The sequence below is a fragment of the Ambystoma mexicanum genome, chromosome 11 (assembly GCF_040938575.1).
Source record: "Ambystoma mexicanum isolate Mex_15411 chromosome 11, UKY_AmexF1_1, whole genome shotgun sequence".
NCBI classification, from domain to species: domain Eukaryota; kingdom Metazoa; phylum Chordata; class Amphibia; order Caudata; family Ambystomatidae; genus Ambystoma; species Ambystoma mexicanum.
Window position 1 is genome coordinate 1,064,927,985 of NC_090934.1, and position 27,712 is coordinate 1,064,955,696.

General features: G+C 46.3%; 1 protein-coding gene across 4 annotated transcripts in view; it reads right to left on the reverse strand.

Moving 5' to 3' along the window:
• Nucleotides 1–27,712, reverse strand: part of FANCI (FA complementation group I) — a 1,757,660-nt gene that overhangs the window by 1,178,438 nt on the left and 551,510 nt on the right. For all 4 annotated transcript variants that reach the window (XM_069624307.1, XM_069624308.1, XM_069624309.1 and 1 more), the window contains 2 exons: nt 1,784–1,969; nt 1,574–1,695 (listed from right to left, as the gene is read on the reverse strand). In XM_069624307.1, the coding sequence (XP_069480408.1) occupies nt 1,574–1,695; nt 1,784–1,969 (308 nt within the window). The remainder of the gene's footprint in view (nt 1–1,573; nt 1,696–1,783; nt 1,970–27,712) is intronic.

Genomic DNA, 27,712 nt, shown 5'->3' on the forward strand with positions numbered 1-27,712 from the left:
AAGGTCATTTTGTATCAGAGTTCTCACTTGAATGAGACACATTTTCAAACGTCTCAGATCCGAAGCCTTGCAAACCAGAGAACAATGGAACTTGTTAACCATTGAACAATTGAAATTACTTTGGTACGGAGTTATCGCGTGTACACAAAGGAATTTTTTTTAAAAGTCTGAGTGCTGGGCACGTTTAAAGGCAAACCGCAAAGGCATATTACAACGAAATTAACTGAATATAAAAAAGTGAACTAAATGAAAACCTTTGATAATGATTGAATGCCGCACTGAATACAAAGCTTAACAAATGCATCCTCATACTTATTGAATACCGCACTGAAAGAAAACTTACCTAAGAAGATTATAAAGGAATTCAGCTTTACAATTTAAATAAACCACCTGTGTGCCAAGTTTAAAGTGAATGAAACTTTAAATGCAAGCTAGGTTCATATGTGTTGAATCTACAAAACAATCAAACTTTGAATTAAAGAAACCAATAAATGTTGAACCTTACAGTAAATAGAACTTTAACAATGCAACTGAACCCATTGAATATTGGACTCCAAAGTGAATGGAACTTTGGAGATGAACAATTGAACCAAAATGAACTGCACTCTTCAGCCAAGACATTTTTGTTGTATAAAGACTTACCATATGCAGACAGTGAAAGTACAGAACTTTAGGAAAACTGGGAAACACCATTATATCAATATATCATTAAAAGTGCATCTTGGGGTATGCTTGAATTTCTTATTAACTTGAGGGCGGAGCCTCAAGATATATTGTGTTTTGATCTGTGTTTTGGAACTTGGGGAAGGGAACCCCGAGTACTGGTTAATTCTATATTATCCTGAACATAAGGCAATCCTGAGACTTTTGTTGGAACTGCTTTTTACTTGGGGAAGGGAGCTGAAAGAAAGCTGCAAACTGGCCTGTGCTCCGAACTTTGTGTTGAACACTGTTTTGTTGGTTGCTGACATCACTACACATTGTATAGATCAGTTGTGAGGGCAAGTATAGGTTTTGGACTCAGACAGATTCCTAAATTGAACTCTTGGACTTTGACTTTCCTTAGTTTTGGTTTGGTAGGGAAATCCCACCATAATAAAGGGCAAGATAGGCCCTTTGCCATTTTGACTTTTAAGTGAATAAAGTTGTATTGTTAATTCAGAATCTGTTGTCTGTGTCTTACTCCAAGATGCCTTCACAGGAGACAGGTACATTCTATTGCACTGCTGCACTGTAAAAGGCAGTTTGAGAGGCACGATGGAAATGTTAATTTTGTTTATTTGAATTTTATTTACTTATACAGTAGAGGGCACAGTATTCAATCAGAGGCAACTTATAACAGGGTCAGCACAGAGATCACAGCAAGACTGCAAACTGATGTTTTACCAAAGGATAGTACAATGAGGAGAGTTTCCGGTTCTGAGGGGATTTGAAATGGATATTGAGGACAACTTAGTATTTCTACAGTAAAATTACATTGAATGGTACAGAAGCATATAACTTTTTTTGTTTACAATTTGTGGGCAGGTGTAAGGATATAGACAGAAAAATATGCACCTTCACAGCACCTTACCTAAAATTCCCTATGTTGAAGTTGTGCTCCATGAGGACCTCGCAAACCCCCATTACCAAAATGGCATAGATGTTATTTTTCACGCCAACACCAGAGGTTACAGAGAAGTCTGCAGATTTATCCTAGGCACAAACAATTGAGCAATTAATAATGGAAGAGTTTCTTTTGGATAAAACAATTCATATAATCATTGAACATGTTTTCACACACCAATTCAAAATCCTCCAAGTCACTTTTAATCATTCGCCTTGTGATGGACTCCAGCATTTCATCCAAGTCCTGTTGGAGCCCCATATGATCATCATCATCATCTTCCTCCTCCACCAAACCTTTGTTCTGATGCACGCTACTGTTGTACCAAGCTAGGCAGTGTTGAATACAGCAAATAAGATGTGCCTGTTTTGAAAAGAAACAAAGCTATAAACTCAAGGCTCAATGTCAGAGAAACACAGACTGTACATCCAGATTTGTGTGTCCTCATTCTGATTTTGGCATTTCCAATGACAAACAATCTTTAAAACTTCATTTTGTCAGTTAAATAGAACCATTTCACTACAAAGTCAAAATAAAAAATGTAATAAACCTATCAAATATGTCATTAGCACTTAATTCAAAACAAACTGCTAAATACAACAACTCCAACTTTGTGTTTGAGCACTTTGCATAACATTACAGTTTAATACTATGCACAAACTACAAAGCAAATTTCACAACAGTATTAAAAATGATAACCCTATTTGACGAGGACCCTGGATTATAGCAAGCACTCTATAGTAGTGGGAATCTTTCTTTCGTGAACATGGTCAGGAAATGATGACCTGTAGCAATATCATGGGATAAAAAGGCAGACAGGGGAGAAAGTAATTGGTCATCATCATTGAATGGCATAGGAGTATGAAGGTGGCTTTGATGAAGATTGGAGCTGTTAAGAGAGAAGTAGAACAGCTCAGGTGTCAGACCTGAAGCAAGTATGGGTCGAGCCCATCACAGGAGCCTGGGATGACAAACTGGGGATGACTGCAAGAGCTGGAGACTGGACCCAGCCGCTCGGACCATGCCTAGTTACAGAAGGGAGAGCAGAAGACAGAACCAAGACAAGAGTAAGGGATTAGGATGCCTGTAAGGAGTAACAGAGGAGAAGACCACGTTACAGTGAAAAATCGTCCAGTGGCTTAATCCCAATAGAGCACATTGAGAAAGTAACCATAAGGAGTAATGCTGCATGCTGTAACTTTGGAATCATACCGTTAATGCGACTCTACAATGTCACCCGGTACGAAAACTGCGCCTTTGCGCACTTCAAAAATCACAACCACCATCCTTGGTTGTAGTAACAGGAGTCAAGGGTTGCGGGGATGCCTTCCGCTTACCATTACGGTAAGCGGGGGACAGGAAGAGAAAAAAGGAGGGGGGGCGCAGTGTAAGCAATGCCCCACGGGAGTGGGAGGAACTGATGCCACAGGGTCACAAGGGAGTCGGCGGCACACACAAGTGTGCTGCGGTAAAGTTAAGTGGTTTAGGGGTTATTTCATATGGCCTTTTTATGTCATACGTTCATAACTGAATGCAATGTTTCTGTATTGCAATGTTGCCATGGAACGTTGATTAATTGCAGCGCACACCGCACATTTCAGTATGCCTGATGTGTGTTCGGTAAACGTAACACTAAAGGCTTTCATTTCACTTCATGGATCTTGTTGCTAATCTGGGTGCTATACTGGGAGTGCAGCCACACCCATGAGAATCAAGATCACTTTTGGGCTCCGGCTGCGCTCTGTGGCAATCTTTCCCTGGCCTGTGACGCGGCGTGGCAAAGCAAAGGCGTTCTCTGGCATTGACTTGGCCGTGCGCTCATACCGGGGGATCAATAAGCCTGCGTGAAGCGGTTACGCTCGCATATGCCTGTTCAGTCTTTTGCTGCAGCTGCAGACTTCGACGCATCAGAGAGTGTGGCTTGTAGCCTCCAGGAGCGAACAATGCTACAGTGAGTTCATAGCTCTCATAGGATCTAGTTGCAAGCAACAAGAGTTACCCTCACTCGTTCGTGGCTTCATACTGTGTGCGAGCTCAGCAGCCCCACCCACATCAAAGAGGGGCGTGGCATCCCTACTGCTGAGAGTCTTACACTTAAGCTCCTGACAAGGAGCATTAGGCCCACATTATTTGGATCTTCCGGTAAGAAGCATCAATTATGAGATATTTATTGGGTGCTCAATAACCCACATTACGGCATTCCCTCTGGCTCTTCCCCACCCCGCAGAGGACGTGCCACTCAACCTGCTTGTTCAGACACCTAAGCACTTTTCAAGTAGTGTGGACACACACAAGATGGAATCGGATGACGGGAGTGAGGGTAGCCAGGACCAGGTCATCATAGACAGATGTTCTCTGTGAAAAGCTATACCACGAGAATGTGGGCACAAACCTCTGACCTTCACCAGTCCAACCCTACGTTATAGTGCCCAGATGCCCATCCCAAATCTCCAGCATTCCAGGGTACCAGCCAGTCCCAGACCACAGACCATAAAACTGTTGGATTGCCCATCTATCAGGAAGATCACAGCAAAACCGACAACATCGATCCCTGTGATTTGTGCTGCGAGGCTCCATGGGGGAAAAGTATCAAACCTAAAACCAGGGTGGAAAGATTTGGAAAGGCGCCAACATGTCTCGGATCGAGCTCGGGTTTGCAAGTTAACGTGACCTTCAAAAGTATCCTCTGCGCCCATGTCTACAGTACCAGGTGCACATTAGGCCACAGATAGGGATAGGGAATGCAATGATTTGTGGTAGTAATTGCCAATTAGGAGCTTTGTGTCTGATGACATGCAAAGAAAAACCCCACGTGGAAGACGACGGACGAGAGAAGCTGGGACGAATGGCCCGTCATCCCTTATAGAGCAGGTGGCATATGTATAGGGTTGCACCAACCAGCCACCTGGATGTGTAACCTATGTAATGTACGTCACTCATGACACTGTGTTGCTTATGCCATTTTCGTCAGAGCGCTCTGTGTCAGCAGAGTTCTTTGCTATTGCGTGCTTGTTTTTTATGAGAATAAACCTTGTTCTCCTTGCAAGCGGTGTGCTGAGCCCATTTCCCTAATGGGTTCTATTCTTTCTGGTGTGAGCGTTGATGGGCTTCTCTACAATGGTCTTAAGAACAAGGGTCCTGATCTGGACGACAGCACACCGTCTAACCAACCTCATATAAAGGTAGTTCGACATGGGGAGAACAAAGACCCGCAAAAGGAAGGCTTCTACAACTCCCCGGGTACAGTGAAGGAGGGAAAAAGAAAGCCTCCTGAGGCTGTTAATGCATTTGAAAAGCTTAAAGGTGCTTTCATGAAACGCTTGACATGCCGAGCCTACAAACACCCTGCCCAAGGGGTGCAAATACAGGGAATGACAATGACATTTCGCCATAGTCCGACTAATCTGACTCAAGATCCTCACTCAGATCAAATGGTGTGGCGTGAAAAGCTAATGAAAAGCTCCTGAGGTGCCCAAAGATGAGCTAACTGATCTGTTTGATCCCGAATCAAACATCCATCCCAGATCTGATCACTGGCTGCTGTTACCAAGAGTAGCCTCTACATGACTCAAATTCTACGTAACCCATTGAGAAAGAAGTGAGACTGCAGATGTGGTCCGAATGCCCCAGCCCAGACTTGCCAGGAAAAGTAGCGGAAATCCCGGAGATAGATCTCAAGATGATTATTTTTGTCTCCAATGCCTCCAGGACCTCAGGAAAAGCATGGAACATGCCTGGAAGGGATGTCAGAAGAAAGTTTTGGATTTAGCAGGGCCCAATGCAAAGATCATGAACCTGGCGGAGAGGGCCAGAGAAACGGGTGAGCCAGATGACCCTGAGACACTAGCGAATTGAGCGCAGAGAGCCGTGTGTCTTCTAGGCAATGCAAACTGCATCCTGTCATCAGCGAGAAGAAGCCTACTATTAAAAATTGACTCAAAACTAGTAGACCTAGCCTCATATGAGGCTGCTCAAGGCCTCTTGTTCGGCAAGGCATTCGCTAAAGAGATGGGAGATTTGTGGGCACCTACACTGCCCTAGAAAAAGCTCAAACCTCCATCCAGAACATTTTCCATGCCAGCGGTTTTGCAGGGATCAGCCGCAGTAGAGGTCGTGCGTTCGTTAAGTTCCATTCCCAGAAGAGACCTCAAAACCCCAGATGGCACTACTGGGAATCGTGTCAACAGGATGCCTTCTTCCTGGCGCGTGAGCGCTGCGGCCGAGGACGCATGGGTAGAGCCAACTACCGCCACCAAGGAGCTCCAGCAGGTGAGGAGTGGGCTAAGCTATCCCCCAGTAGAAGGAAGAACATCTTTCGGTTTAGAAGATTGGCAAAGGCTTTCCAGCAATGCCTGAATACTTTAGGCAGCGGCTGGGCTCAAGCTGGAGTTAACTGCACAACCTTTGCAGAAATCCAGGCCCAAGCGGTTAGTGCGGGGACGAGAGGAGCGCGTACTCCTAGAGAGGGAGCTTTGACAGCTGGCCAGCAAGGGCGCGATACGGCGCAGCGACAGTGGGACAATAGCTTTTATCAGCAGCATTTTTAAGTACACTGAAAGGAAAAAGTGAGGCCCGTCAAAAAACCCAAGGAGCTCATGGCTGGTTTACAGGCATTTCGAAATGGAAGGTGTTCATCTCTGAACAGCAGATTGGCTAGTGAGGTTAAACCTGAAGGACGCTTACCTGACGGTCCCGCTAGCCAAGGAACACTGCAGATACCAGAGTTTCCTATGGGGCAGCCAAGTGTAGCAGTTCAATCGTCACCCTTTCGGCCTCGCCTCAGAGCCCTGGGTGTTCACGAAGATCATGAGGCCAGTGGCAGCCATGAGGGAGAGGGGTATTTGGATAATTATTTATCTAGAAGATATCCTCTTACTGGCGAGCAACAAAAGGCCGCTTTTAGTGCAGCTGCAGTATGCGTCTCAGCTCTTTACGTCTCTGGATTTTCTGAAAAAATCAGGAGAAATCCAAACTCATCGCCAAGCAGCGCATGGAGTTTCTGGGGTTCATCGTAGACTCCACAAAGGCAACCGTGGAGCTACCGGCTCTCAAAATGAGAACGATCAAGAAGGAATTGAGAGCGGCGCTAGCGAAGACTGTTATATTGTTACAAGTTCTAGCCAGGATTATCAGTCTTTTAGCAGCCTCCATTCAAGGCCCTTTGCATTACCAGAGCGTTACAGAGTTGAAGATACGCCATCTGCAGGAGAGCCTGGGATATCATCAACTGATACCTTTAGATCAAAAAGGGAGGTTGGAATGGTGGCTCCAGAACATGGAAGCCTGGTATGTACGTGCGATTTTCGGGGACGCCCCGGATCTAGTAATAAGAATCCGACACAAGCAGAGCCGGATGGGGCGCAAGGCGTGGCCAGCTGGAGACAGGCAGCAAGTGTTCTCAGGAGGAACTGTCCCTTCACATTAATTGCCTAGCACATTAATTGCCTAGAAGTGTCACAGGTTCCTTAGCAGCAAAAGCATTTGCGAGGGACAAAGCAGAGTGTTGCATTCTTCTCCGGATGGACAACATCTCCGCAGTATGCTACATCAATCGCCAGGGGTGGAATTCACAAAGGACTTCTGGTATTATTGCCGCGACCGGGAGATCTCATTGACTGAAGAATACCTTCTGGGGGTTCAGAACATGGTGAATGGGAACTCCTGCTACTGGCATGATTCCAGTGACTGGATGCTGCACAAGGACATCTTTGCACAGATAGCAGCCAGGTGGGTCCCCCTGGACATTGATCTGTTCACGCCCAGATTGAACAGACAGTTAGTCAAGTTCTTCAGCTGGAGACTGGACACAGAAGCGCGAGGAGCAGACGCTTTTCTGCTATCATGCTCGCGCCCAGTTCACCATGCATCCCCCCCACCCCCCTTCATGATGCTGTCCAGAGCATTGCCGAAGATTCACCGAAATAAGGCGGACATCGTTATAGTGGCCCGAACTGGAAGCCGCAAGCGTGGTTTATAGTTCTGATTGAGCCTTCCTCAGATTTCCCAAGACTGATACCCGACAGGCAGGATCTCCTTACGGATCCATCAGGGAGCTTTCACCTTCTGACGAGGTCAGGGCAGCTACCTCTATTGGCATGCAGAGTTTCGGGAGCAGATGGAGTCTGCCAGGCATTTCGGGACCGGCTGAAGATTTTATCAAGCAGTCTTGGGCCCCCATCTACCCTCAGGAGCTACGATGCAGCTTGGAGTAGATGGTGCCTGTGGTGCAGTCGGCGCAGTATTCCTCCCATTTCAGCCCCTTTAGTTCAGGTGCTGAATTTCTTGTCATCCGTCGCAAAGGAGGGCAAGGCCTTCCAGACCATGGGAGTTTTCCGGTCCGCCATTTCAGTGGGTCACAAGTCTCTGGAAGGGGCTCCGATTTGGGAGCACCCAGCGGTGGTAAGAATACTGCGCGGTGTGAAGATTTGCACTCCTCTCTTTTCTAAGTATCCACAGCTGTGGGACTTCACTGCAGTGTTGCGGGTCTTTATGGATTGGCTGCGAAACAGATCTATCAGAACAGCAGTTGTCGGGAAAACTAGCTATGTTGCTATGTCTAGTTTCCTGCAGGAGAGTAGAGGATGCGAAAGCGCTTGAGGTAGACAAATACTTTTTCCCCAGAAGCAGTGTGTTTTTCTATCGCTAAGAGAACAAAGTGCCAATCGACAGTCATTTCGTATTCCTATTCCAGGAGCAGCGGTAGCTATGCGTGGCTAACTGTATCAGAGTATGAGGCTCGGATGAGCGATGTGAGGACGCAAGGCATAACACAATTGCTCATTATGCAGAGACCAAATAAAGTGGCAGCCGCATCGACGATAATCAGATGGGCACAGGAAGTCATGACCCAGGCACTCACGCACTCAGTGAGGGGTGCAATGGCTTCGCAGGCAGAGCTAGCCTTGAAGACATTTTGAGGGCAGCGGATTGGCCCAGCGATGCTACTTTTAGGGCATTTTATTTGAAGCCATTAACAAGCCTAGCAGCGCTGGTTGTTCATAGCTTTGAACAAGCATAATGCTTGCCTCCGATCTTGAAATAGAATAAAGATTACCCCTGCTATAGCTGGTAGATTGTAATGTGACTATAAACTGGCCTCTGTTTGGTTGTACTTTGCGTCTTCATACCATCCCTAATGCTTGTGTTTGGTTTTGCAGGAGATGACCAGAAATCAGGCTGAGCGTCAGAGACTGAGGTGTCCAGGAGTCAAGGTTTAGTGTGACTGCATGTGCCGAGGCCCTTTTTCGGATGGGTTCCTTGGCGGACGCGTCAAGTGGATGGCTGGATTGTGTTTCCATTTGGTTGTTCGGATGTCAGTTGGAAGGCATCTAAAGAAAGAGGAAAGGACCTTGGCAGAAGTGACTAGTGTGGCCCAGGGAGAGGAAATAGACTAGAGAGCTACGAGGGACCAAGGTGTTGCTGGGATGTGTAGTTCAGTTTCATTTTGTTGTGTTTTTGATGTTTAAAAAAAAAAAAAAATTAAAGAAAATATGATGACTTAAATCTGCTGTGAAGAGTAGAATAAAGGAAGTTGAAACATAATGCTCGCCTCTGGTCTTTAATGGAATCCAGACTCCCTCTGCTATAACAGTGGTAATCTTCATTATGGTTCAGATTAGAAGGTGTTGGATGGATGAACACCTATATGTACTAAGAATATGTTCTTGAAATAATAGGGACATTTTAATAAATCAGCATCAAGGATGTGGTACAAAGGGCATGTCTCTAGGTGCTAATTGTACCAAAACAAAAAAGTCTTAAACCTAGCCTTAGAAGTCCCTGTCCCTTTAGGAGCGCACTATTCGAACAACCAATGTTCAGCGGTGATAACCAAAAGAAAGTTAAAACATAATCCCTACCAGTCCAGTGGCCTTCAGGCTAACCATAAACTACAGACAAAGCATTCTCCAAGTGTGGCCAACAAAAAGTGTTCATAAACCTAACATTTTAAAGTCCATTACCAGTCTAGAAAACAAACATGCACCAAAAGCACTCCATGGCCTCTAGTTCAGGCCTAGAAAAATCTTTAAACCTCTGTCAGATCTGCAGGTCCAGCAACTTTGTATATCTAGTTGACCTGCGGAAAATAAAATCCATCAATATTATAATCATTTTGGTATTAAAAAAACATGGGAATACATGAAGAAACATTACCAGTAATGGTAAAATGTCTTTTCAAAATCCTCCTCCTCAAATTGGAACATAATTTCCCATTGCTCACAGAAGGTACACAATTCCCCACATGTGAAGTACCAGTAGATGAGGATAATATGAAGGTTATATTACATTTAAGTTACCGGCTTAGAGTTTGCAGTAGCTTGATGGTTTGAGTTAGTTTTAGAAGAGGTCTAAACGTTAGGGTTCGAATTAGAGTGAGGATAAACTATCCATTATACAATGGGCCATCATCAGAAGCCCAGATAAGAATGTGCATTAGTGTTTGCACTTATTGAGAAAATGATGCACTAAATAGTGCTGGATCTTACAAGAAAAAATATGGTTGGCTGCAAACTGATGCATAATTATATTAATAGGAGTACCAGTGCATGTGTATATTTAAAAGGTCCAAATATGTCAATATGCCCCATTCAAGGTTTATGATGGGGGAATCCAGGACAAGTCAGAGAATGCAAAGTTAAAACCAGGGTTGAACGTTCATCGCCCGAATAGAATGGGCATGTTGGCGTGTGTGAAAGTCAAACCCTTGTACCCCACAATGCAGCTGCTGACTAATTATCGGAGTCTTATTACCCAATGGTGGCAGCAAAGGTGTGCAGAAGGGGCTACTGGCCGCTGCCTACTGTTGGCTCAATATACACTGTCAAAAATCAACAATCAGAGCTATTTGTGAATAAAAATAAGCAAGGAGTGAACCGTCTCAAAGTTATCCATACTTAAAGGGCAAAAATGTACTTTCTATTTTGAGGCTCAACGTTGGGTTACTCGCTGGGATACCACAGGCACTGAGCTCCAAAGCAGCTAGGCACTGAGCTCCAAAGCAGCTCTCCCAGACCCAGCATTCTGATGTGGAGAATTTTGAAATAATATAAGAACATTGTTGCAGCTAACAAGTTCTAGGCCACACAGATACACTTTATTTTTGCTTACTACTAACAGGTCTTTGCAATATCATCTTAGAGGGAGCAGGTCAAACCCCACAGGCAAGCAGACTCATTCATTCTCCGTACACATCCATCTCAGAAAGACTCCAGAGCCTCTGACCCCCCTTATGGTCTTCACCAATAGGTTTGAATGGAAGACTTCTACAGACTGACTTCCAGGTAATTCAGATGAACTTGGTGCACTGTCACCATCTAAAGGGTATGCGAGGACAGTGAAATTAGTGCATACAAACATTTCAATAGGGACACTCGACAACAGTGCTGAGTATCATAAAATGGTACTCTAGCCTTTTAAAAACGACTAGACTATGCTCATGGTTGAGTGGGTTTTGTGAAGCCTGCAGCTATACATTCTCCAGGATCTCCAGTCAACACAGATGAGTTAGGCCTCACCATGGGCTCCTGATTCTTTAGCACATAAACCACAAACCATCTCAGGTCTCTCACAACCTCCAGTTCCCTCAGGCTTTTCTTAGGTCTCACCACAACGTAGGATTCTCTCAGACGTCTCTTAGGTCTCTCCATGACCTTCTTTTAGCACAACACTCTTGACTGTAATGAGTATTTCTCCCTCCCTCTCCTCAAGGGTCACTCCAGGCAGACTATATTCTCACCCTCCGGCCAGGGGTTCATCATCTCTGCCTTCTTTCAAGTGTCACAACTGTTACAGTCAGTGCATGAACTTTCAGTACCAGAACTTGGCTTACCTCATATCCTTGCTTCTCTGGGGTTGTTCTACCTCTAGTTCTGCAGCAGACCCTGGATGTGTAGAGATATGGTCTATCCCTATGCAAGGCTGTCACACGTTTCCCCCTTTCTCACCTGTTTTCGTTGCCTGATGACTTCTTTAGGAGGAGTCTTCTTTCGTATGGTTCAGGTCTTATACAAGCCCGCTCGGCCGTCCTCGGCTTCCAGTGTTTGTTCAGCTTCGATGTCCGGGATCAAGGGGAAACTCCAGGAGACTCAAGAAAGGGATAAGGAGCACGCGGAGGCGGTGCAAGGATTCCGGGAAGGCTGGATAAGAAGGAGGAAAGGTAGATTGGGAGAAGGGTTTCCTGGAACCAGGAAACAACAGAATAGTACAAGAAAGAGTACAGAGCACACGTCCGGTCACAGCTAGCAGCAGCGTTGAGACGCGCAGGGCCGCGGGGGTGTGGTCTCTTTATAGAGCACGCTGTGTAGAAAGCGAAGACTGGTGAGCGGCGTTCTGGGCTTGCCGCCATGTTGGTAGTATTATGGAGTGTAGACCCCGACGTGTCAGGGACCAGGAGGCCCAGAAAGGGCGAGTTCGATGGTTCATGACAGCATGCCTCCTCCGAAAACCCGTCCCGCCGGGTTTGCCCAGATGTATGAGATGGAACCTTCTGAGTAACCTGGGGGTATTTAAGTTTGAGATAGGTTCCCAAGTGCGTTCACTGGGGGGATATCCCTTCCATTCCACCAGGTACTGGAGTTGACCACGTCTATATCTGGAATCACAAATTCTGGAGACCTCATACTCCAGTTGGTCATTGATGAGTACTGGATTAGGCCGGAGGTTAGTTCGAGAGGCCTGGACGTAGGGCTTCATTAAGGATGCATGAAAGACTGGGTGGATTTTCTTCCAGAAGTCTGGTAATTTGAGTCGAAAGGCCACTGGGTTGATTTCCTTTATAGGGAATGGCCCATAATACCGGGGAGCCAATTTATTTGGTCGCAGATGCCGTGGCAGCAGCTTCAAGGATAGCCATACTTTATCCCCTATTGAGTAGGAAGGGCTCGGCCTTCTTTTGGAGTCTGCATACAGCTTGGTCTGGGTCCTGGCCTTCTCTAATTGTTCTTTGGCTTCTCTTTGTACATTAATGAGTGTTTCAATCCAGGAGTCGACTGTTGGAACTGGTGTAGGATGTGGAAGGACAGTAGGTAGAACCGAAGGGTGGAATCCATGGCTACAGAAAAAAGGGCTGGCCTTAACGGCCGAGTGATCCGAGTTGTTATAAGCGAATTCAGCCACTGGTATTAAAAAGGGACCAATCGTCCTGGACCTTGGTAGAGAAGCAACAAAGATATTGTTCCAGGGTTTGGTTTACTCGCTCAGTAGCTCCATTGGTTTGGGGATGGTAGCCTGAGGAGAGGGCACGTTAAATTCCTAGTATCCGGCAAAGGTTTTTCCAGAACTGAGAAATGTGTTGAGGCCTTCTGTCCGATATGATCTTGGAAGGGAGTCCATGTAGTCGGAATATGTGTTCTAGGAAAATTCCAGCAAGTTCTGACGAGGATGGCAATTTATACAGGGGTGTAAAATGAGCCATGTGAGTAAACAAGTCAAGTCAATGGTGACCATGATGGTTGTGTATCCCCTGGAAGGCGGTTATTCCACAATGAAGTCTGTTGCTATGAATTCCCAAGGCCTTGTTGGTAGTGGAGGTTGCTGTAGTAGACCCGCCGGTCTTTTGTTGTCATGTTTGTTTTGATTACAGACAGAGCATGCCTGAACATACAGTTGTACGTCAGCTTTCATTCCGGGCCACCAAAATTGCCTTTGTATTAGTCGGAGGGTATTGGTAATACCACGATGTCCGGATTAAAGGGTATTGTGACAGAGGTTTATTATCCTCTGTTGTAGTTTTTGTGTTGGAATAACCAAGGCGTTATCTTTGAACAGGTATCCATGCTTAGTCTTCAAATTCCACTGGTTCTTGTCCGAGATGTCCCTCCAGAAATGAGAGGATTGAGTTTGCATGCAGACTTCATCTAGGAGACTGGTTGCCTGAGCTACAAATATTGTATGGGGAAATATCTTAGGAAATGTTCGGTCTTCAGGAGGTTCATAGTCAGGACGCCGAGACAGGGCGTCAGCGATTATATTTTGTGTTCCAGGAACATGGTGAATCTGGAACTGGTATTGGGCAAAGAAGAAGGCCCAACGGGCCTGACGGCTGTTCCTGCATTCCAGGGCCTGTAATCCTTGGAGATTTCGAAGGTCCGTGCGAACCTGGACAGGATGTGTAGCTCCTAGAAGTAAATGACGCCACTCGGTGAAGGCTTGACGGATGGCTAGCAGTTCCTTTTCTAAAACCGAGTAATGAGTTTCACTCGGGGTCAATGTCTGTGAAAGATAGGCAATAGGGTGTTCCAGTCCTTCATCGATTTCCTGTTTCAGAATTGCTCCGATGGCATAGTTAGAGGCGTCTGTTTCCACTAGGAAGGGTCGATTTATATCAGGTTGAGCCAGGATGGGGGCTTGTGTAAACTCTGTTTTCAAGCGTTGGAAGGCCTTCTCCTGGGCAGATGTCCAATGAAAAGGAGTATCTTTCTTCAACAAGGCAATTATCGGGTGAACAATCTCAGAGAAGGATGGTATGAATTTACGATAGAAATTAGCTAGGTCCAGGAAAGACTATCAGTTTTACAGTGATCGGAGTTGGCCAGGATAGTATGGCTTTAACTTTAGATTGATCCATTCCTATGCCTTCTGGGCTAAGGACAAATCCTAGATAGTGGACGGTGGAAACATGAAAAAGGCACTTCTCTGGTTTTGCTAGAAGCTTGTGCTCACATAGTCGTAGCACTGCCTTAACATGTCCTTCATGCTTGAGAGGGTCCTTAGAGAATACCAGAATATCGTCCAGGTAGACGATGACGAAGAGAAACAGCATATCCGAAAACACCCGATCCATAAAGCGTTGGAAGATCGCCGGAGCATTAGCGAGTCCAAATGGCATGACCAAGTATTCATAGTGACCAAAGGGTGTTCTGAAGGCTGTCTTCCATTCGTCTCCTTCCCTAATACGGATCAGATGGTATCCAATTTGGTGAATATTATGGCTCCTCTTACGGCTTCCAGGATGTCTGAGATCAGGGGTAACGGATAACGATCCTTAAGGGCGCACTGATTTAGACCTCGATAATCAAGGCAAGGTCTGGCCTCTTTGGTATCTTTCTTAGGAACAAAAAATAGTGACGCTCCGGCTGGAGATTTGGATGGGCGTATGGTTCAGTTTTCTAGGTTAGTATCTAGGTATTCACGAAGGGCCTTTCTCTCGGGTTCAGACAGAATAAACATCCTTCCAAAGGGAATCACAGCTGAAGGTTCGGTTTCAATAGCACAGTCTTCTGGCCTATGGGGTGGTAAGGCTTGAACAATAGCAGAAGAGAACACATCGCTGTACTCCTGGTAGGCTTTAGGAACCTGGACGATGTTGGAGACCGTGAGAGGACCTTGCTGGGTTGTTGAACTTTCTTCCGATGGTGTTGGAGAAGGATCCAGGAGTAGACAATGAGACATGCAAAATTCAGAACCTAGGAACAAGGAACCTGCTGTCCAATTGATGAATGGATTGTGTTTTTGTAGCCAGGGCATTCCCAATACCATAGGGTAATGGGCAGATTTTATGATGTCAAACTTTATCTTCTCTCGATGATGGTTTATTGCAAGCTCAATTTACTTGGTCTGAAGGGTTATAGGTCCAGAAGAGAGAGGCCTGCCATCAATTGCTTCTACGGGTTGCAAGATTGTCTGGGATTCGTAGGGAATATGATGTTTAAGGACCCATTCTTGGTCTATGAATATTCCCATAGCCCCACAGTCCACTAATGCCAGAATGGGGTAGGTTTCCTTTTTGGATGGTGATAGAAAGGCCTGTAAAATTACCAGAGAGTTTTGTCCAGGAGAGTTCAAGGATGGTATAGATGTGGAGCCTACATCTCTCTCCCGAAACTGAGCTCCATCTAGGATCGGGAGCTGGCGTTTCCCGAACGCCGCAGAGGGGCTATTAGACATTCCCTGACTAAATGCTTGTCCGAGGCACAGTACATGCATAAGCCAGTATGGATCCTTTGCAACCTTTCTTGGGGGGATATGGGTCCACGGAAGGCCCCTAGTTGCATGGGTTCGGGTTCGTTTGTGGGGACAGAAGGATCTTCGGATTTCGAGGAGGTCTCTAAGGGGTTCTTCTGGAGGGGTGACTTGGTCTTCCTTTCCTCTGCCTTCCTTTCCTGGATGCGAAAATCAATCTGTAGAACAAGATCCATAAGTGCCTGATAAGAACTTGGACGTGCCACCCTGGCTAATTTATCCTTGATATCTTCATTTAGCCCTCTTCGAAAGAGAGTGAAGCAAGTTTCAGAAGGCCAACCCGCTTCTTTAGCCAGTTGCTTGAATCGAGTCACATAAGTGAGCATGTCCTGAGAGCCTTGCTGGAAATCGAGTAAACGTTCTTGAGCACTAAAGACCTGTTCTGGGCGGTCAAACATGGATTTAAGTGCTTGGATGAATCCGTCATAATCATCCAAAAGGGCATCTCCGGAATTAACTAATAGTGTGGTACAGGCTAATGCGTTCCTGGAAAGGTGTGAAATAATAAAGCCCACTTTAGCTCTGGGGGGAGAAAAATAATAAGGTGTAAAGGTAAAGTGGACCAAACAAGAATCCAGGAATCCAGGGAGGGTTTTTGCATAGCCATCATATTTGTCAACAATGCCGCCCCATAGCACACTGTCATTTGTGGCAGAGTCGTGGGATAGTACCAATTGTTTCAACGCGGCGTTCAAAGCTTTCAGGTTTTGTACTTCGGTGGTTAGATCTTGCATGCCGCGCATAAGATCCTGGATGGCCGCCTCCATGTCTGTATCGACTTCGGTCAGGTGGCGTCTCAATCTGTCAAAGGTTTCCCCCTTTCTCACCTGTTTTCGTTGCCTGATGACTTCTTTAGGAGGAGTCTTCTTTCGTATGGTTCCGGTCTTATACGAGCCCGCTCGGCCGTCCTCAGCTTCCAGTGTTCGTTCAGCTTCGATGTCCGGGATCAAGGGGAAACTCCAGGAGACTCAAGAAAGGGATAAGAAGCACGCGGAGGCGGTGCAAGGATTCTGGGAAGGCTGGATAAGAAGGAGGAAAGGTAGATTGGAAGAAGGGTTTCCTGGAAGCAGGAAACAACAGAATAGTACAAGGAAGAGTACGGAGCACACGTCCGGTCACAGCTAGCAGCAGCGTTGAGATGCGCGGGGCCGGAGGGGTGTGGTCTCTTTATAGAGCACGCTGTGTAGAACGCGAAGACTGGTGAGCGGCGTTCTGGGCTTGCCGCCATGTTGGTAGTATTATGGAGTGTAGACCCCAACGTGTCAGGGACCAGGAGGCCCAGAAAGGGCGAGTTCGATGGTTCATGACAAAGGCACCAGGCTGAAGCCCAAAGGAACCAGTCCACGGGGGGGACAAACCCCAGATAAAAGCCCAGTCCATCTTGGGACGGGGAAACCCTCTGAGGAAGAAAATCCCAGCTGTGGTGTTGAACCCAGATGCCAAGACAGGTTGGAAGAGAGGAGAACGAGGACTGGATGGTAGTTCCAAGCAGGAAACCAAGTCGGGCCAAACAAGGCTAGAACATTTAGGTGGGAATAGAAATTGGGGACAAGAGGGAAATCCAGGCAAGGAACACCAGAAGGCGGTAAAGAAGGCAAGAAAGGAATATTCAGGAGTGGAAGAAAGCAACAAATGTACCTGCAAAGTGAGAGCGCTGAAGCGCAAGGATCCGGACACCGGCGTAGCAGAAATCATTCCCATTCTGCATGAGACATGTGCAATGGCGTCATCTACCTCAGGGACTAAACCTCTACCTGTATGCCGTATCAAGCCCCAAAGGGGCCACAGCAACGCATAGGCTGCTTCTGGTACCAAGTTTGGTAAGAAGGGCCAGCCCTTAGAGCCTCTCTTCAATGCCAAGATAGCTCATGTGGCATGAGCTCCGACATCCCTTGCCACAGCAACTGGTCCACAGGTAATAGATATATACTACCTTTTCCCTGGAAATGGCTTTCCCCATGTATCCAGGGAATAGATGAAAGCATGTCTGCTGCATCCCAGTCTTCAACCCTTTCCAACATTCAGATTATCTTGTATATTGCTGGGGTGGTGACACTTTCCTAATCCGGCCCACGATTTGTCCTTCTCTTGTGAGGCTTATTTTACGTGTCAGGATTGGTTTATGTTCTCACAATGTTTCATTTTCAAAGGACTTTTAATTATTACCTTCTTTTGCCATTAGTTGGGTCGTAACTAAGGTATAGATGGGTTAACAGTCCACACCTGAGCCTTGAACCAGAGCTTAAACTTTCAGCGCCATATTGGGTATTAACATACTTGATCACAGCCCAATTGACTTTTTCCAAATTGACCGAATTTTATTGTTTTTTTTTTTTTAGGAATTTCGGTCACTTTTAATTCATCATAGATGTGGGTTGTGGTAAGGGAATAGGTTAAGGTGGGGGAGCAGGTGGTCTCCCCGTGCATTTTTGAAAAAAGAAAAAAACAATTAGGTAAATTCGGAAAAAGTCAATTTGTTCCGATCAAATAGACCTAAACCCCATTTTGGATCTGTATTTTATTTATGTATTCATTTATAGCATCGCACCAAGCCCCGAGGATTGTAGACGCTAGTTACAAGTGGGTTACAAGTTGCATGGTTACAGGACAAAAATATGACTGGTTGTGTAAAAACAACAAAATCAAAGATACAATGAAATAAATGACATTGTGATTTGCATCACTAGGAAAGAGATTAGGACATGCCCTGTCTGCTGGGTCCTGGTAAAAGGATGGTGAGTGAATGGGGACATAAGAGGACATAAGAGGAAACAATGGGGAACAGTAATATCCTGAGGCGTCTAGGGGGTGGTTACAGTTAAGATTGGTTAAAAGTTACAAGACAAAAACAACAAAATCAAAGATACAATGAAATGCATGACATTGTGATTTGCGTCTCTGGGACATAGGATAGGACATGTCCTGCCTGTTGTGTCCAGATCAAAGCAAGGTGGTCGAGCGGGGTCTCAGCAGGCTAATACAGGGAACAGTAATGCAAGGCACATGCTGGAAAAGCTGCACTCGGAAGGTTGGGGGCTACATCAGTGGTGCGAGCAATGGAATCAAGATTCAAGAGTATGGGGCTGAGAACACTGTAGTATTTACAGGTTAGGGATAAATAAAGTCAGGTACTGCTGGAATACCAGGAAACATGTCAGAGTAGTAGATTGGGAATAGTAGGATTAACCTAATAATCGGATGGGGAGCAATGCACATACCTCAGTGTGCAGTAGTGCCTGAGGACTCCCAGGCATGACAGGCCCAGACAGGAATGGATGAGGCCCTTAAAGTTGGCAGGCAAATGAGCTACTGAAGTGCACAGAAATCTCTAGGTGAGTGGGGCTTGTGAGCTGACCCTCCTTCGACCCATCTGGTTCTCACTCTGTTGGTATGTTTGATGAGGGTATCTGGGGGATGACTGTCTGTGAACAACGTTATGCGAAATTCCAACGCCATTCCCCCACCCGCGGTCGCCTTTCAGTGTTCGAGCCTTTACATTTCCTTTAACCTTTTGGCTGTTCAATATTACTCCTCTATACTTAATTTAGGGAGCTTTTACACATGTCATGATTCTATTGTTAGACACTAACCCTTCTATTGCCTTCTAGAACCTAATGTCCTGGATCATCTTTTCAGATAAAGATGAATCCTTCTGCATCTTTTGGAAGAATCTTTACACAGCCCTCTGTAGAGGGATGTGTAAGCCTGTTGAAACAAGAAAATTCAACCAAAGGGCAAGCCAACCCTCTCTAAAGGGGTGGCAATGGCAGAAAGATCAACCTCAACTTCAGGATGAAGGAGGCTGGTTAGTCCACAGAAGTAACCAAAGAAACAATGCAACACTTCTACACTGACAAATGTACATGTTATTAAAGTTGCACATATAAACTAACAGGTAAATCACACATAATGGAACCAAAGGAAAAATAACTCACCATAATGATCTCCATCGATTCTTCTCCCGCATATGCCTCATCTTGATAGATAGTCATCATCCAGCTCTGCTGCTTAGAAACTTTTAGCCAGGGGTCGTAGTGGACCTCGACTCGGCCGATCTTCGATCCGTCTTGGCCAGCTCTCGATCGTCCGCTCCGGAAGTGACGTCAGGCATCATATATATAGCATGTCACTGAACCCCATGCTACAGTTCCTTTTTTCCACCCGCTTGCACACTGCATCGGGAACACGACTTCGAGTTTTCTAGTTTTTTTTTTTAATTGTCGTTTTCCTCATATACCCTTGAAGCAATGTCTCACTGGATTTCGGGCTTCAAGTGATTCCGCGCTTGCGAGGGCAAAATGACCGTAACCAACCCCCACAACGTACCTGTGGTGTCTAGGTTTTGGCCACGACACGAATGCCTGTGCGTCAAGTGGGAAAATGCAGCCAAAATCCCTATGTGAGAGGGGCGGGAAACTGTTTGAGACGCGGTATTCCCCAACTTTCCCATGAGGAAAAACCCCTGTTGCCCCATGCCCTGATGGCCTATTGCCAAAATAATGTTCCTGCAGGTAGAACTGAATTTCCATTTTTAAACCCTTGGAAAAGGCTACAAACATTTTACAACAAAAATCATTTACGGACTCCAAATCCCATAATTCTCTAAGTACTGATATGAGGAGGTTGAAGGAGTTGACACGAAGCTGAAGCCAGATTGAGCTAGCGAGTTGGTGGGAAAAGACACCTGTGCGCGGGAACTGAAAAAAAAAATGAACCACACAGTGAGAGGCAGCTCGAGAGAAAAGACTTGAGGGCTTCCACGAAGATGGATAGAGGCTGGAGACCTGAACCGCCGTACAGGAGAGAGAAACCAGACTCGTCGTTCAGAGGCTGCAAGCAGGAAAAGGCTTGGCAGAGCGAGGAAGCTCACCGGTGGGAAAGAAGGGAAACGTGGTGCAAGCAAGGCAGCCGTGGGGATGCCAGGAAGCGCAAGAGGGTCCCTGTGCATCCGGAAGCCACAAGTAGCATTGTCCTTACTGGAGAAGCCAGCGTACAGAAGCACAGTCGTGAGGAAGCCTGAAGACACGTCAGAGCTGCCCAGAATGGGAAGAAGACAGTGAATGCATACCGCGTATGCGCGAACAAGACCGAAAATGCTACTGGAAACAAAGCAGAGTGGGGACCCTTCGGCATTACAGTAACCACGCCAAAGAAGATTAGAACATTATACATTTACAGAAATTGAAATAGAAAAGAAGATTGTTTTTGATTCTGAATGTTGTAAAGTCAATGTTTTGTCAAGTAGATATACCAGGTCAACCAGAAAAGTATATGCTATTTGAAGAGAAAAGGTTTTCAACTTAAGAAAAGCAAAGTGAAAATGTGTCGAGTAGATCTACCTAGCCAGCCAGAAAGTTATATGCTACTTGAGGACTAAAGAGAAACTGTAAGAAGTCCTGGTCAGCATATACAAGGCAGTTGCGAAACACAAGAGAAGTCCTGGCAGGTGAGTATACCAGGCAATTGTGAATGAAAGAGAGAAGTGCTGGCAGGAGAGTATACTGGGCAATGGACAGTGCATCACGTATCCTGGCAGTGGAGTAAACCAGGAAAAGTACCATCATACAAGGAGTGTCAAGCAGACATAGGGCCTCATTATGAGTGTGGCAGTACGGAAACAAAGGTGCCGGTAAGCATACCAGCACCATTGTTTCCGGACCGCGACACTACGAGTTTGCCTGCCGGGGCCGTCACACCTAGCAGGTCTAACCTGCTGGGTGCAGTGACCCCGGTAGGCAGACCTTTCACTGAATCACTGGCACCATTAGCACCAGTGCCGGTGCTTCCATCTCGCCACTCCCATACAGTCCCTATGGGACTTTATGGGAATGGGGAGTTACAAAACCCAGCGCACGACTTCCCGTGCCGCCGGGACTGTAATGTTCCGGTGGCACTGGGAAATCAGTTGCCGGATTCAGTGTTACAGGGTAGGCGGCAAACCGCCTGTCGCACCGGCGGGTTACTGCCAACTTGGTATTGAGGCCTATAGTGTTTGTTAAAAAAGGAAAAGAATCTAGGCACGTAAGTAAACCATGATAAGTACAGTCATACAAGGAATCCCAAGTAAACAGAGCATTTCTTAAACAAGGAAGGAATTTGTGCTACAAGCAGGAACTTTGTGTAAAAAACTGACTTGCAAGACTGAAAAAAGTTAATCCAACAGGATTGTTGTTGGCCAAGAAACAACTATTAGATCCAGAGACAAATTGCGATACCAGTGAAGAATTCTGGGGAAGGGAATCCCCCCTTTGGAGATAGTATTTTCCATTTCTGGAGAACGTTTATGTTGGAGTATTCTACTTTTGTTTAAGAACACTTTTTTTTCCAGATACCAGGTTATAAACATTTCCCTTATCACTTCACTGTTTTGCTTTAGTGTGAGGGTCAGGGTAGATTTATTGGACACAAGGACGGCTTTTGATTTACGACATCCTGGCAAAGACAGATCCTTACTTTTGGTTTTTAGGTAGGGAAACTCCTCTTTAGAATATGGTGAGAGGCATTTTCCCAACCCCTTTAAGTTGAATACATGTTTATGACCAAAACGAACAAGTTACTTAACAACTGGTAACGTTCTTTTGATTGGAGGTTCCTCCAACGTATTCCTCATCTTTGATGTATTCCATCCAGCTTCAGCTGCTTCGGAAAAACAATTTCGGCAGAGGGCGCCGTGCGTCGAGTCGATGGTCCCTCGAAGGCCTCCATCGAGGGTGACGTCATCGGGTGCATAAGTAGCACGTGCGGCGCCCGTTGGCCTCAGTTCTGTTTTTCCCCCTTCATTATTGATTTTTCACTGTGTCGACTGTGCCGGTAGACAGGTATTTGCCTTGCGAGAGTTGGAGTGGCAACAGCCCGGGAAAAATCTACTGAGGGGTAGGTTGGGAGGGTGATGAGGAATACGTTGGAGAAACATCCAATCGAAAGAACGTTACCAGTTGGTAAGTAACTTGTTCTTCGAGTGGATTGTGTCCTCCAACGTATTCCTCATCTTTGATAGACTCCCAAAGCAGTAAGGATCATTTTTATGGAGGAGGGATTAGATTTTTTCGATATCTTTAGATGGCCGAGTATAGGACTGCTCTACCAAAATTCAGCTCCTTAGATTGGGAAGCATCTAGGCTATAGAACTTTGAAAAAGTATGCAGTGATGACCAAGTCGCTGCTTCACAAATGGACCTTATAGGAACACCTCTTTGTAGGGCTGTAGACGAAGCGATGCCCCTGGTGGAATGAGCCCTTAGACCTTCTGGTGGTTTTTTCTGCCAGTCTGTAGCATTCCGAAATGCAAAGCACAATCCAACGTGATCGTTTGTTTTGTTACTGACTGACCCAATCTTTTTCCTGTGTAGCCAATAAACAGTTGGCTGTCCACTCTAAGCCTAGAAAGCCTAGAGATATAAAAGCTTAAAGCTCTTCTTGGATCCAATCTGTGTAATCTTTCCTCCTCCTTACTAGGATGAGGTGGAGGATAGAATGCGTGTAACACAATTTTTTGATTTAAATGAAACTCAGATACCACTTTTGGTAAAAATGAGGGTATAACACTCAACACAACTCTGTCCTTATGGAACACAGTATAGGGTGGCCCAGAAGACAGTGCCTGCAATTCACTCACTCTTCTTGCAGATGTTAAAGCAACTAGGAAAGCAGTTTTCCATGTCAGTAATCTTAATGGACAAGTGTTCAAAGGCTCAAAAGGAGCACACTAAGAATTTTAGGACCAAATTGAGATCCCAAATTGGCACTTAAAATGGGTGAGGAGGAAACACTTTAGTGAGTCCTTTTAAGAATTGTACTATCAAAGGAATTTTGAAGTAGGAGCATTCTTCCGACTAGCGCTTGAAGATAGAAAGCGCCGCAAGATAACCTTTAATGGTTCCAACATTCAGACCTCTATCTGCTAGGGTCAGAAGGAAGGACAGTACTTCCGGAATAGTACATAGAAAAGGATCGATATTCTTTTCTCTGCATCAGTTGCAAAACTTTTTCCAACGACAACGGTATAGAGACTTTGTTGCTGGCCTTCTTGCCAAAAGCAACACCTCCATGACGTCATCTGGAAGGTTCCAATCCTTATATATCAGCCTTTCAGATACCAAGCGTGAAGGTTGAGCGTTTTGACCTCTCGATGGAGAACCTGACCCTCCATTTGAGAGAGAAGGTTCTCTCTCTGAGGAAGAAGTGCTGGGGGACAGATGGCCATGTCTAGAAGGTCCGGGTACCACGTTATCCTGGCCAAATCTGGGGCAATTAGGATCATGCGACTCCCAAAGCGTCTCAGTCTCCTGATGACCTGAGGAATGACGGGAATCGCAGGAAATGCATACAATAGTGGGAAATTCCACTCCACCACGAACGCGTCCCTCGGGGCTCCTCTCGGGAGAAATTCCCTTGAGCAACACCTTTCGCACTTCCGGTTGATTCCGGTCGCAAATAGGTCCACTTGAGGGGTTCCCCAAAGGGCGAAGATCTCTTGAATGACTTCCTGAACCAGTTCCCATTCGTGGGACACCGTGCTCTGCCTGCTCAGAGCATCTGCCGTCATACTCTCTGTAGTTAAAGAGATTCCTTCTTGAATTGCCCAATATCAGAGTTGCATTGCCTCTCTGCACAGAGGTAGTGACCCTACACCTCCTCTTTTGTTTAGATAATGCATGGCCACTGTGTTGTCCGTCATTATCAGGACATTCTTCCCTCTGACAGATGGCAGGAAAGCCTTCAGTGCTAGTCTGATTGCTCTCAGCTCCAGAAGGTTGATGTGTAGTTTGGACTCCGATGGAGACTAACGACCGCTGATTGTCAGATTGTTGGCATGAGCTCCCCACCCCTTGAGTGAGGCGTTCGTCACTACTGTGATCTCTGGCCATGGTTGCCAAAAAGGTTCTCCTTTCAGGATATTCTCTGAACAAGTCCACCATAGAAGATCTTGACCAACCTTGTTCGGAATCTGGAGAAGATCCGTCATTCGACCTGAGAACAGGGAGCATTGAGTCTTTAGGGCCCATTGAAGGGATCTCATTCTCAGACGTGCCTCTGGCACCAGAAAGATGCAAGATGCCATGGGGCCGAGTAACCTTAAGAAGTCGTAGGCATGAAGATTTGGGGCGTTTTGGAATTTGGAAACCATCTGAAGAATGTCTTGAGCCCTCGACCTGGGAGGCAAGCTCTTTCCCAGGGATGTGTCTAACACAGCTCCTATATATTGGAGCCGTTGAGAAGGTGTCATTTGTGACTTCTTGAAATTGAGGGAGAAGCCCAGACTGTGGAGGAAGTGGCAGGTGACTTTCAGGTGATCCAGTGCTTGTTCGGCAGAGCGTGCTCTGATCAGCCAATCGTCCAGATAGGGGTAGACATGAATCCCCCCTCTCCTGAGGTGCGCTGCCACTACTACCATCAATTTGGTGAAGACCCTCGGGCGGAGGTCAATCCGAATGGTAGGACTCGAAACTGATAATGTGAGTCGCCAACCACGAACCTCAGGTATTTTCTGTGCTTGAGATGCACATGAAAATAAGCATCCTGGAGGTCCAATGACACCAACCAGTCCTGAAGTTGAAGGGCCTGAAGGATCTGAGAAAGGGTAACCATCTTGAACTTGTCCTTCCTGAGGAACTTGTTCAAGTTTCTCAAGTCCAGGATGGGTCTCAGTCTTCCGTCCTTCTTGGGGATCAAAAAATACGGGGAGTACCATCCCATGTTCCTCTCCGCTGTAGGTACCGGTTCTATAGCACCTTTCTCCAGCAGGGTTAGAACTTCCTGCTGTAGGAGCGGGTCCGAAAACTTCAAAGGGTGTCTCACTGGTGGATTGCTTTGAGGTTGCGTTAGAAAAGGAAGGCAGTAACCTTGGGCTATTATTTCTAGAGCCCAAACATCTGAAGTAATGGCTCGCCATTCTTGCAGATGCTGTGACAGCCTGCCTACTACAGGTGTTTTGTGATGCAAGTTCTCAAAGTGGTTTTGTGGCGGTTGCTGCAGCCGCTGATGGCAAAGAGGCTGTAGCTGCAGCTGGCTTTGCACGTTTTACTCGTCCACCTCGAGTGGCCTTTCTTTGGCCCCTTTGACTGGCCATTCCTCTCGTTCTTCCATATGAGTAGTAACGATAGGATCGTCCCCTCCAAGATTGACTTGTCGCACGACTTGGCAGCTGCTTTTGAGGTCTGCAACCTCTCAAGGATCTCGTCAACCTTGCTGCCAAAAAGGTGAGACCCGTCGAAGGACATGTTCAGAAGACTGTTCTGTACATCTGGTGCAAAACCCGACTTCCGTAACCATGCAAATCTACGCATTACTGTGCTAGTGGCCATGGACCTGCTCACACCATCAACAGTGTCCAAACCAGATTCAAGGGATTCCTGCATAGCTTCCTTTCCATCTCTAACAATGGCTATGAATCCTTCCCTTTCTTCCCCTTCTGGTATGTGCTCCGCCGCCATTGCAATGCACTCCCACAGATTGTGCGAAAACTTTGCCAAGGCACATGTGGAGTTGGTCGATTTTAATGCCATGCTCCCAGCTGAAAATACCTTCCGGGCCCAGCCATCCACACGCTTATCGTCCCTGTCTGGAGGGATAGTCGGGTACGCAAGTTTGTTAGAAGCTGTGGCTGCCTGTATGACCAAACTATCGGGAGTGGGATGTTTAGACAGATATCCGGGGTCGCTACTGGCAGGGCGGTATTTTGAAGCACGGGATTTATTCACTGGAGGAATAGAATCCGGAGTCTCCCAATTTTTGGCCATCCTATTTTGTAAGGCCACATGGAAAGGTAGAATTGGGTCTTCAGTAGGACCATGGTCCAGTATGTCTGTAAGATCATTTTGGACAAATTGGGCTGTAGGTCTGGCCCAACCCAAATAATCTACTACCTTAGTCATTAACTGACGGTATGATGGATTGGCATGTTCACCTGGCTCTGGTCTACCAAATTCCTTTTCTGGGGACTTATCAATACCACTTGCATTGTGCAATGATTCAACCAGATCCTTCATCCTGCTTTCCTCTGAAATCAGGCATTCAGGAACATTTGGAGTACCAAATTCAAGCCCAAAAGGTACATTCTCCTCATCAGATTTTTCTTGTTCCTCAAAAATTGAAGTCAAGGATTTGAAAAACTCCTTCCTAGGTAGAGGTTTGAAAACCTTCTCTGGATTAGGTGGAGGAGTGCTAATGGGTCCTGAATGCAACATAGGTGTTTTAGCCTTTTCTTTCTCTCTTCCTAGCTGATCTTGTCGAGCTGGAAGTTTTGGTGTTGGCGTCGACGAAGGCGTCGATAACGTTGATGTAGTACCCGACTTCGACGGCATCAGCTTCGAGGGCGTCGAGGCACTCTTCGAAGACTTGCCCTTCGAGGTATGTTCGGTCTCGGACGGCATCGGTGACCTCGAGTGGTCGACTCGAGCTATCTTTTTCGCTCGGCGTCCTAGAAGGTTCTCTATAATTCCTCCTTCGATCACCCGGGCTTGAGGGCGCGCGAGTGTTGGAGCGATAACGCTTCCGGCCGATTTCCGAGGAAGGCGCGGACCGATGCTACGCTTTCTCGAACACCTCCATCATTTTTACTCTAAATGCTTCCCACTCTTCGGATGATGAATGTTTTGTGGGACATTTCATCCTTTTTGGGGATTCGCCCAAAGACAAAGTGGAGGGGGACCTGTGGCGTTGTTTCTTCGATTTTTTTGTCGAAGACGACGAGCGATGGGAATCGCTTCAGGATCTGGACCGATGCCTATTGCGTCGAGGAGATTTCTCCTCACAGGACTTTGACTCGACGCTAGAAGCTTTTCGGTCGGACTTACGACCTACCTGCAGTTTTCCCCTCCTCTCGCTCGCAAGTCTTTCCCCGTCATCGCCTGACACTTCACACAGGCCTCCATGTCGTGGCCTTCTCCAAGGCACCATAAACACTCTTGGTGCGGATCGGTGATCGACATTTTTGAGCTGCACGACTTGAACTTTTTGAAACCCGATTTTGGGGTTGTGGTCGGCGTCGATGACGAAGACATATTTCGTATTTATTCATTCTTCACAGAACTCAAGGCACGCCGAATCTCCGAAGCAACGTACACTGCAGGAAAACGGAACGGAGGCCAACGGGCGCCGCTCGTGCTACTTATACACCCGATGACGTCACCCTCGACAGAGGCCTTC